The sequence below is a fragment of the Oncorhynchus kisutch genome, unplaced genomic scaffold (assembly GCF_002021735.2).
Source record: "Oncorhynchus kisutch isolate 150728-3 unplaced genomic scaffold, Okis_V2 Okis02a-Okis13b_hom, whole genome shotgun sequence".
Lineage (NCBI taxonomy): Eukaryota > Metazoa > Chordata > Actinopteri > Salmoniformes > Salmonidae > Oncorhynchus > Oncorhynchus kisutch.
Genome location: NW_022261979.1, coordinates 4,782,642 through 4,793,865, shown reverse-complemented (window position 1 = coordinate 4,793,865; position 11,224 = coordinate 4,782,642). Strand labels below are relative to the sequence as shown.

Genomic DNA, 11,224 nt, shown 5'->3' with positions numbered 1-11,224 from the left:
GCCTAATCACTAAGTATAAAGCACTACAGTCAATAGCTTGTCCAACTCCAGGTTTTTATTGGCACTTATTGCCACTGTCCAATTAGGCCCTTGGGTCGACAGAACCGTAGTCTTGTGGAGATTAAGTAGCTTGGCCAGCACTCAAGTGAGATTTGTTTTTGGGTTGCTGAGATTAGTCCTGTAGAAAATGTGTAATTCCCTGGATTGACCTCTGGATGGGGGTCTGCTCTCTAACAGGAGAGGGAAGTGGGCCTGCTCCTTCCTCACCACTCAACCAACCTGTCCCAAATGGCACCCTAGTCCCTATACGGTGCACCACTTTTGACCAGGGCCCATTGGGTTCCGGTCAGAGGTAGTGCACTATATAGGGAGTAGGGTGCCGTTTGAAAAGCAGCCAGGGGGATCAGATTTCACTCGTTCGGCACGCCAGGGAACAGACAGAAATAGCCTCCATGTTCTGACCTATAAAGAGATGGATTTCAACAAACTGTTAATTGATGCTGCTGCCAAGTCAGGAAGAAGTTAAAGCGATGTCTTTGACGATAGACTAGAAATGACAGGATGATGGTTTTGAAGTCACACAGAGTAATGTGGAGTAACTAGCAGAGGGCCCCTAAATCACTGAGTACTTGTGTCTATTCTGACAAACAGAAGTCCTTTCAGAAGATACCTATTACCATCCAGACTAGTGTTAATTGTTTTACTGCATGGCCAGACATTCCAGAAGTCACTGAATTGTTCCTCAGACCTGTGTAACCTCTTTCCACCACTAGAGGGCAGCAGAGGGCCTCAGAGTGAGCCTGCCCACTGTGTCAAAGTCACATGACAGCCTAAGCCTACAGGAGGCCAGTGCTCTTTCAAAATGTCACCGGTGTTGTGTTTTCCTCTCTCTGTCTCTTCTTCTCTCTTTCCCTCTCTGACTTTCAACATATTTCCTCCGTGTTTCCTCAAGAAAACTTTCCAGCCGTAGCAGACTGCAGCAGGGCTGACACTGTGACTGCCGTTGGGTAAAGAGACAGCAGCAGAGCTGACACTGTGACTGCCGTTGGGTAAAGAGACTGCAGCAGAGCTGACACTGTGACTGCCGTTGGGTAAAGAGACTGCAGCAGAGCTGACACTGTGACTGCCGTTGGGTAAAGAGACTGCAGCAGAGCTGACACTGTGACTGTCGTTGGGTAAAGTAAACGAGAGGATATCTACACTATTATGGCTGATGTTCCTGTTCCTCCTTCCTCACTGAGAACAGAGGGGATCCTGCTGAGAGAGATCCACGTCAACCTGCTGGAGTGTAAAGTCTGCTTCGAGAAGTATAACCCACGGCAGAAGGAACGCCGGCCTCAGAACCTGTCCTGTGGCCATGTACTCTGTCTGGAATGTGTCCGGGCGCTCTCCCACCCCGTCCTCAAGAAGCTTGAGTGCCCTTTCTGCCGGCAGCTGTGTGACGTTGACAGCACCTCCCACTGCCAGGCGCTGACAGACCTCCAGGATCTTCTGCTCTCCCGCTCCCCCAGGTCACCTGTCCCTCATCGGGTCAGAGGGGGCAGCGGCTGGGTCGGAGGCCTGGGCTCTGGAGCACTGCGGCTTCGCTCAGCCTTCGGGGGCTGGGGGTCCCTAATCAACCCCACGGGGGTGGCCATGTTCGGGTCCTCTGGGACCATGGTGGTGGTGCATGATGGAGAAAGGAGGGTGGTGGTATTCGGGCCTCAGGGCAGGCGGCTGCACGGGTTCGGGCGGAGGGGTCGCGGCCACGGGGAGGTGTGTCACCCGGTGGATGTGGCGGTGACTCCCAGCGGGTATGTGGTTGTGACGGATGCCGGTGACGGTGCAGTGAAAGTGTTCACCACCAGGGGGAGTTATGTCCTGGCGGTGTGGGACTCCTTCCAGATGCCCTGGGGGGTGGACGTGGACAGCTGTGGACATATCCTGGTCACTGACATCCAGGCCGGCACGCTCTCCCAGGTCGTGGTGGACTTTGCCCGTGGCGTGACTCTGATGAACCGAGCGGTCATAACCGACCTCCAGCAGCCCAAGGCAGTGGCCTGCTGTCGGGTGACCGGGAACATCGCCCTGGTGGAGATACTGGGGCTCACCACCACACAACCTCCAAATGGCCCCCGGCCTACCAGACTGACAATATTCAACAAAGACTTTAACGTGCTCTCTCAGATAGACAGCTTTACTCTGAGCCTGGGGGCCTCCGTGTGGCCCTGCATGTCTGCCGTGGCCTTTGACAGGGACGGGGATGTGATCGTGATAGACTCCCAGCGTGGGTTGATTTGGGGTTTGGGAAAGCTCCAGAACGGCCCAGTCCTAACCCCCCTGGTCAGCGAAGACTTGGTTCGCCCAGTGGGGCTGGTCGCCACAGCACAGAACACGCTGATTGTTTTAGACAGTGGAGACCATGCAGTGAAGATGTATTCAGTTCACTCGGATGCTATTCTAGTCCAAACATGATGTAGGAAGAGTTAGCTGTCTGGCTGACTTGTATTGTGAAAAAATATAGAAACCAAATGCATAATGACTGGTGATTCCACCTGTTGTGATGTAACACAATAAAATCCAGATTAAAATTATACAAATTGTTTTAAGAGGATTTCTTTTGAGCATGTTTTTAATTTCGAACGCTGTTGGAAAGAAAGAAATGAAGAGCATTAATAACATGGGGTGTTTGGGCTCTTGGTAATGACAGGTGGATAATGACATGGTAATGACAGGTGGATAATGACATGGTAATGACAGGTGGATAATGACATGGGGTGTTTGGGCTCTTGGTAATGACAGGTGGATAATAACATGGGGTGTTTGGGCTCTTGGTAATGACAGGTGGATAATGACATGGGGTGTTTGGGCTCTTGGTAATGACAGGTGGGTAATGACATGGGGTGTTTGGGCTCTTGGTAATGACAGGTGGGTAATGACATGGGGTGTTTGGGCTCTTGGTAATGACAGGTGGATAATGACATAGTCTTGACAGGTGGATAATAACATGGGGTGTTTGGGCTCTTGGTAATGACAGGTGGATAATGACATGGGGTGTTTGGGTTCTTGGTAATGACAGGTGGATAATAACATGGGGTGTTTGGGCTCTTGGTAATGACAGGTGGATAATAACATGGGGTGTTTGGGCTCTTGGTAATGACAGGTGGATAATGACATGGGGTGTTTGGGCTCTTGGTAATGACAGGTGGGTAATGACATGGGGTGTTTGGGCTCTTGGTAATGACAGGTGGGTAATGACATGGGGTGTTTGGGCTCTTGGTAATAACAGGTGGATAATGACATAGTCTTGACAGGCGGATAATAACATGGGGTGTTTGGGCTCTTGGTAATGACAGGTGGATAATGACATGGGGTGTTTGGGCTCTTGGTAATGACAGGTGGATAATGACATGGGGTGTTTGGGTTCTTGGTAATGACAGGTGGATAATAACATGGGGTGTTTGGGCTCTCCTCCCATTTTCATCTGTCCTTAATACTTTGTAATAACATGGTAATGACAGGTGGATAATAACATGGTAATGACAGGTGGATAATGACATGGTAATGACAAGTGGATAATGACATGGTCGTGACAGGTGGATAATTACTTCTGAGATATACAATCAACTAGGCCTACTAATTGTAAAACTGTCCTGTGACACTGACTGCACCTATGTCATTACATATTTTAGGAACATTGCTCATCTCTGGTTACGTTTTAACTGACAGCCTGGTGCTAATTAGACAATACATTTAATTGTATTCATCTTTATTTATCCAGGAAGTCCCATTGAGGTCAGAAGATCTATTTTACAAGGGAGACCTTTTGCCATAAGGTTCATTAATTTCATTTATTTTAATGAAGTCTATTTGTTTGAACACTTTTGGAGGTCATTTGCACATGTTCTGTTTCATAGGGTGTATTCACTACGATCCAAACGGTTCCAAACTGAACGAAACCTGAATTTGTCCAATTGAAACTCTCGTTTTCATTGTAAAACTTTTTTGGGGAGTAAAACCGTTTCCTTCGCAAAACGTGTTGGACTAATGATTATACTCCTGGTGTATCGAATAAGTAGGCTAGGCTATCCGGTCCATTCCCAGACATAAAAAAGGCCCCAAACAGAAAGCAAATTTGATGGGCATCAGTAAAAGTTTAGTCACTTAAGGCCACTGATGAGGAGGGCTAGTATCTCCTCCTCTTCTTCTTCCTCTTACACATTTTACACAGTCTGCATTTCACATTTCACAATATTTTGGAACCCCATAAGCGCGTGCACTGATACAGTTTCCGACTTTTCCAGATCCCCCACGCTGGGTTTCCCAATATTGGCCAGTTCGGTTCGTGTTATGAGAAATCCTTTTTGTTGCTGCATAGCCTTAAGGCACCGCATGATTTCCAGCAGCCAGAGAGAGAGACAATCGTGTGAACTGCTCCCACTTGAAGATGGCGGTTGTGATGCTGTCTGGGACTGGAGCACAGTGCTGGATCTGCATAGGACGCTAACTTGATGGATATAAAGACAATGTTCAGTTTTTATTTTATCTGTCTTCTGGACTGGACTCTTTTGGGATTGTGTTATTAGGGCATAGGCACACTTTCAACACCGGCTGAAAGTGGACTGGTCTTTTCGGGGACGGGGAGAGCCAGACGGATAGCCATAGCTTGCTAGCTAACACATTGATGGTAGTCCAGGCTGGGAGGAAAGTGGATGAAAATGTCGGATACCAAGGTAAAAGTTGCAGTCAGAGTCCGACCCATGAACCGGAGAGGTAAGTTACCGTAACTGAAAAAGAACCCGAATTCAGCAAACGTTACAGTTGTATTTAATACGTGCTAACTCGTTTTTAGTACCCCTTCTTTAGCCTTTTATCCCAAATAGATTTTTTTTTGCTGCAGATAGAAAGTTAGCAACCAAGTCTTCTAGCCAAATGACAGGCTGCTTATATGTGGCTAGTGTCACGTTAGCTAGCTACCTCTAATCTTAAAGAAGGGCAAATAAATCCAACTTGCCAAGTGTCCGTCAGATGTAGTTTAAGTAGATACATGATTAGGCTAACTAGCTAGCTACTTTGATTAGAAATGTATGGAAACGTTCTCAACAAGACAGAGACACATTTGCTCTGAACTCTGCAGAAACGGAACTGCATACAAAATGTGTGGTGGATATGGAGGATAACCAAACTGTTCTGCATCCACCGCCTTCCAACAATAAAGGAGAAAACAGCAGGTAAAAACACATTTACATTTATTCAACATCCTGATCTGTCTTTATTATATATTGTTTGTGCCTGTGGACCATTTTAAGAACGTCGTCTTTTATTTTTGGTGTGACATGATTATTTAGGGAGCGTCTCAAGCTCTGTCCCTCGAGGCACCAACTTTTCCAAGCTAACTTGATGGATATAAAGACAATGTTGAGTTTTTATTTTCTCAGTCTTCTGGACTGGACTCTTCTGTGATTGTGTAATTAGGGCATACGCACACTTTCAACACCGGCTGAAACTGGACTGAAAGTGGACTTTTGTTGAGTTTTCCCGGGAAGTTTTTCAAGCTTTAAAACAGTGAAAACGAAGTTCATCTTCCCTGTGTAATTTAAAATAAAATCAGTTTTTTCTCCCCGGGATGAAAGTGACTGAGTTAATAATGCATCGCACTAACCCACCTCGCTCCGCGGCAGGGTTACTACTATAAGGGATCCATGGGACGTCCCTATCCTAACCCAGGGTAAACTCGGTCCTCGGGACCCCAAGGGGTGCACGTTTTTTTTTTTTGCCTTACCACTACACAGCCGTTTCAAATAACAAGTGTTGATCATTTGAATTTATTGTGTAGTGTTAGGGCAAATACCAAAACGTGCACCCCTTGGGCTCCCGGGGACAGAGTTTGGGAAACACTGCCTAACCCTTACCTTAACCGTTTTACATTTCAACTTCAATGTGGTGACCTCAGAGTTGGGACGTCTCAAGCACCCCGTTTAGACTTGCTCTCGATACTGTCTCTTTAAGAAAGTTTTCTGCAGCGTTGCCCCGCTATAACGCCCTAATAACATCCGATAGACCCGCAGCCTGCTGTTGTAGCTACACTGTAGCTGATCGAAGTATTTATATTCTGTTGTGATCTCCTAAAAATCAAGCAAATGAAGTAAGATCATTCTATGTTAGATTGTCCAGATGTTTCACATGTCCTGTGGAAGCCCCTGCTTCTTTCTTTGAGAATGACCGGGACCCGATCAAAACCTTTACCTCAACAAAGTAGCCAACAGCGAACCAACGGCTGGAACTGTGACAACATTCCAACGCAACAGACTGTATAAATAGATGCATCAGCTAGAGGCCATCAGTGGCTGAATTACAGCCCGACCTGTTTACTGTACTTGTGCTTTTCCTCATCATCATTTTTTACGATTGTTATGTAAATCATCTATTGAATAATTGTCTACGGGACCTGGAAACATAAATTAGCCTAATTAACTCAAATTGAATATAATAATATATCATATTGTGTCCAAGAAAAGAGAATTTGTGGTCTCAGTCAGAACCTAAAGCATAATAACTACTCATTCTAGAGCTAAACAACTCCATACCAGCTGACCAGCCTTGGCATGACTCTGTCTCTTCACCATTACTTTTCATGTGAGTTTCACATTTGGTGTTAAAGGGGCTGTGGTTTAGGGATGGACAACTAGTTTAACATGCCATAGTAATTATCCTCCACTTGCTATTGGCTGAGAGGGAGGAAGCATCTTGAATTCAAGTTGACAGCTAACCTTGATTATTTTTTTGAAGGAGTCCCACACTTTTTGTATTTGTTTATGTGTAGAGAGAGAGAGAGAGTTAAAGCAGTGTGTCTGATACAAACCCATAGTCACAGCTCTACATGGGATCCAGGACAGTGTGTCTGATACAAACCCATAGTCACAGCTCTACATGGGATCCAGGACAGTGTGTCTGATACAAACCCATAGTCACAGCTCTACATGGGATCCAGGACAGTGTGTCTGATACAAACCCATAGTCACAGCTCTACATGGGATCCAGGACAGTGTGTCTGATACAAACCCATAGTCACAGCTCTACATGGGATCCAGGACAGTGTGTCTGATACAAACCCATAGTCACAGCTCTACATGGGATCCAGGACAGTGTGTCTGATACAAACCCATAGTCACAGCTCTACATGGGATCCAGGACAGTGTGTCTGATACAAACCCATAGTCACAGCTCTACATGGGATCCAGGACAGTGTGTCTGATACAAACCCATAGTCACAGCTCTACATGGGATCCAGGACAGTGTGTCTGATACAAACCCATAGTCACAGCTCTACATGGGATCCAGGACAGTGTGTCTGATACAAACCCATAGTCACAGCTCTACATGGGATCCAGGACAGTGTGTCTGATACAAACCCATAGTCACAGCTCTACATGGGATCCAGGACAGTGTGTCTGATACAAACCCATAGTCACAGCTCTACATGGGATCCAGGACAGTGTGTCTGATACAAACCCATAGTCACAGCTCTACATGGGATCCAGGACAGTGTGTCTGATACAAACCCATAGTCACAGCTCTACATGGGATCCAGGACAGTGTGTCTGATACAAACCCATAGTCACAGCTCTACATGGGATCCAGGACAGTGTGTCTGATACAAACCCATAGTCACAGCTCTACATGGGATCCAGGACAGTGTGTCTGATACAAACCCATAGTCACAGCTCTACATGGGATCCAGGACAGTGTGTCTGATTCAAACCCATAGTCACAGTTCTACATGGGATCCAGGACAGTGTGTCTGATACAAACCCATAGTCACAGCTCTACATGGGATCCAGGACAGTGTGTCTGATACAAACCCACAGTCACAGCTCTACATGGGATCCAGGACAGTGTGTCTGATACAAACCCACAGTCACAGCTCTACATGGGATCCAGGACAGTGTGTCTGATACAAACCCATAGTCACAGCTCTACATGGGATCCAGGACAGTGTGTCTGATACAAACCCATAGTCACAGCTCTACATGGGATCCAGGACAGTGTGTCTGATACAAACCCATAGTCACAGCTCTACATGGGATCCAGGACAGTGTGTCTGATACAAATCCATAGTCACAGCTCTACATGGGATCCAGGACAGTGTGTCTGATACAAACCCATAGTCACAGCTCTACATGGGATCCAGGACAGTGTGTCTGATACAAACCCATAGTCACAGCTCTACATGGGATCCAGGACAGTGTGTCTGTCTGATACAAACCCATAGTCACAGCTCTACATGGGATCCAGGACAGTGTGTCTGTCTGATACAAACCCATAGTCACAGCTCTACATGGGATCCAGGACAGTGTGTCTGTCTGATACAAACCCATAGTCACAGCTCTACATGGGATCCAGGACAGTGTGTCTGTCTGATACAAACCCATAGTCACAGCTCTACATGGGATCCAGGACAGTGTGTCTGTCTGATACAAACCCATAGTCACAGCTCTACATGGGATCCAGGACAGTGTGTCTGTCTGATACAAACCCATAGTCACAGCTCTACATGGGATCCAGGACAGTGTGTCTGTCTGATACAAACCCATAGTCACAGCTCTACATGGGATCCAGGACAGTGTGTCTGTCTGATACAAACCCATAGTCACAGCTCTACATGGGATCCAGGACAGTGTGTCTGATACAAACCCATAGTCACAGCTCTACATGGGATCCAGGACAGTGTGTCTGTCTGATACAAACCCATAGTCACAGCTCTACATGGGATCCAGGACAGTGTGTCTGATACAAACCCATAGTCACAGCTCTACATGGGATCCAGGACAGTGTGTCTGTCTGATACAAACCCATAGTCACAGCTCTACATGGGATCCAGGACAGTGTGTCTGATACAAACCCATAGTCACAGCTCTACATGGGATCCAGGACAGTGGCTAACCCGCTCTACATGGGATCCAGGACAGTGGCTAACCCGCTCTACCACCCCAAGTCACTATCCTGGATTATTTCCCCAAAGTGTAATCTCAGTAGGCCGGCCTACTGCAGACATAGTGTCTATTGGAGTCATATTACGACAGCGTAGTTAAAACAGTGATCGTCTGACAGTACATGGAGTGAGAAGGACCATGACCAAAGGAAATCCCTCACACCATATCAACGCACTGGCCTATTGTACAGTAGCTAGTAGCAACAGTAGCACAGAGTATCATACGTCTCCTCAGTAAAACGACTGCCTCATACCCAGAGTCACATGCTGCTCACAGACAGAAGCTTCATTTCCTAGTTATATGAGGTCAGACAAATACAGAAGAACACAGGCCCTATAGTCAAAACTAGTACACTAACACCCAGCTGCACCACCTAGGTAAACTAGTACACTATAACACCATGCTGCACCACCCAGGTAAACTAGTACACTATAACACCGAGCTGCACCACCCAGGTAAACTAGTACACTATAACGCCATGCTGCACCACCCAGGTAAACTAGTTCACTATAACACCATGCTGCACCACCCAGGTAAACTAGCACACTATAACACCATGCTGCACCACCCAGGTAAACTAGTACACTATAACACTGAGCTGCACCACCCAGGTAAACTAGTACACTATAACACCGAGCTGCACCACCCAGGTAAACTAGCACACTATAACACCATGCTGCACCACCCAGGTAAACTAGTTCACTATAACACTGAGCTGCACCACCCAGGTAAACTAGTACACTATAACACTGAGCTGCACCACCCAGGTAAACTAGTATACTATAACACCATGCTGCATCACCCAGGTAAACTAGTATACTATAACACCATGCAGCACCACCCAGGTAAACTAGTACACTATAACACTGAGCTGCACCACCCAGGTAAACTAGTACACTATAACACCATGCAGCACCACCCAGGTAAACTAGTAAACAGACAGGTAAGCATCCTCTCGTGTTTCATATGCTGGGAGTGAGTGTACAACCCAGGTTGCACCCCAAATTGCACCCTATTCCCTATATGGTGCATTACTTTTCACCAAAAATAGTGCACTATATATGGAACAGGGTTCCATTTGGGATGCTCCCTGGGTCTCTCTGTCTCTCTATGAAGCTTACTCAACAGTCGTCCAGGAAACAGGAGAACGAGGGGAAGTGGATCAGCAGAAAGTAAGAACCTCTGTTTTTAAAGGCCCGGTGTGGCCGGTGTCTGAGGTGCCGAAGACCAGAGCTTGAGCCAATCAGCCCTCGATTCACCTTTGTGTGTATTTTTAGTAGATTCACTTCCACGTTTCACCACAACGTGCCTTTATAAAGGGAAACCAGATAATATGGCCTAGACAGACATAAACAGCCCTCCGCCTGAACACACATCAGACTGGAGGGAAATATGCATCTGGCTCTCACCTTTTTGTCCCTATGTCTTGTTGCTTAGTTAGGTTGGTTGGTTGATTATATCCCTCATCATATCTCACGATATTGTTCCATGAAAGCTATCTTATCATACTGTATCGAACCTATCTATCATACTGTATCTATATATCATACTGTATCTAACCTATCTATCACACTGTATCTGTCACACTGTATCTAACCTATCACACTGTATCTAACCTATCTATCACACTGTATCTAACCTATCTATCACACTGTATCTGTCACACTGTATCTAACCTATCTATCACACTGTATCTGTCACACTGTATCTAACCTATCACACTGTATCTAACCTATCTATCACACTGTATCTAACCTATCTATCACACTGTATCTATCATACTGTATCTAACCTATCTATCACACTGTATCTATCATACTGTATCTATCATACTGTATCTAACTTATCTATCACACTGTATCTATCATACTGTATCTATCATACTGTATCTAACCTATCTATCACACTGTATCTAACCTATCTATCATACTGTATCTATCACACTGTATCTAACCTATCTATCATACTGTATCTATCATACTGTATCTATCATACTGTATCTATCATACTGTATCTATCATACTGTATCTATCACACTGTATCTAACCTATCTATCATACTGTATCTATCATACTGTATCTATCACACTGTATCTATCACACTATCTAACCTATCTATCATACTGTATCTATCATACTGTATCTATCATACTGTATCTATCATACTGTATCTATCACACTGTATCTAACCTATCTATCATACTGTATCTATCATACTGTATCTATCATACTGTATCTATCATACTGTATCTA

At 45.6% G+C, this 11,224-nt stretch overlaps 2 protein-coding genes across 2 annotated transcripts in view; both read left to right on the top strand.

The window, feature by feature from the left end:
* The first annotated feature begins 749 nt into the window (after positions 1–749).
* LOC116359344 (E3 ubiquitin-protein ligase NHLRC1-like) lies at positions 750–2,573 on the top strand. Its single transcript, XM_031812271.1, has one exon. It carries the CDS (start codon positions 1,207–1,209, stop codon positions 2,452–2,454), a length of 1,248 nt encoding a protein of 415 aa, XP_031668131.1. The 5' UTR covers positions 750–1,206; the 3' UTR covers positions 2,455–2,573.
* A 1,641-nt stretch (positions 2,574–4,214) lies between these two features.
* Positions 4,215–11,224, top strand: part of LOC109876991 (kinesin-like protein KIF13A) — a 132,444-nt gene continuing 125,434 nt past the window's right edge. Inside the window, 2 exon segments of the mRNA XM_031811812.1 lie at positions 4,215–4,752; positions 5,117–5,210. Coding sequence (XP_031667672.1) covers positions 4,692–4,752; positions 5,117–5,210 — 155 coding nt within the window. The 5' untranslated portion in view covers positions 4,215–4,691.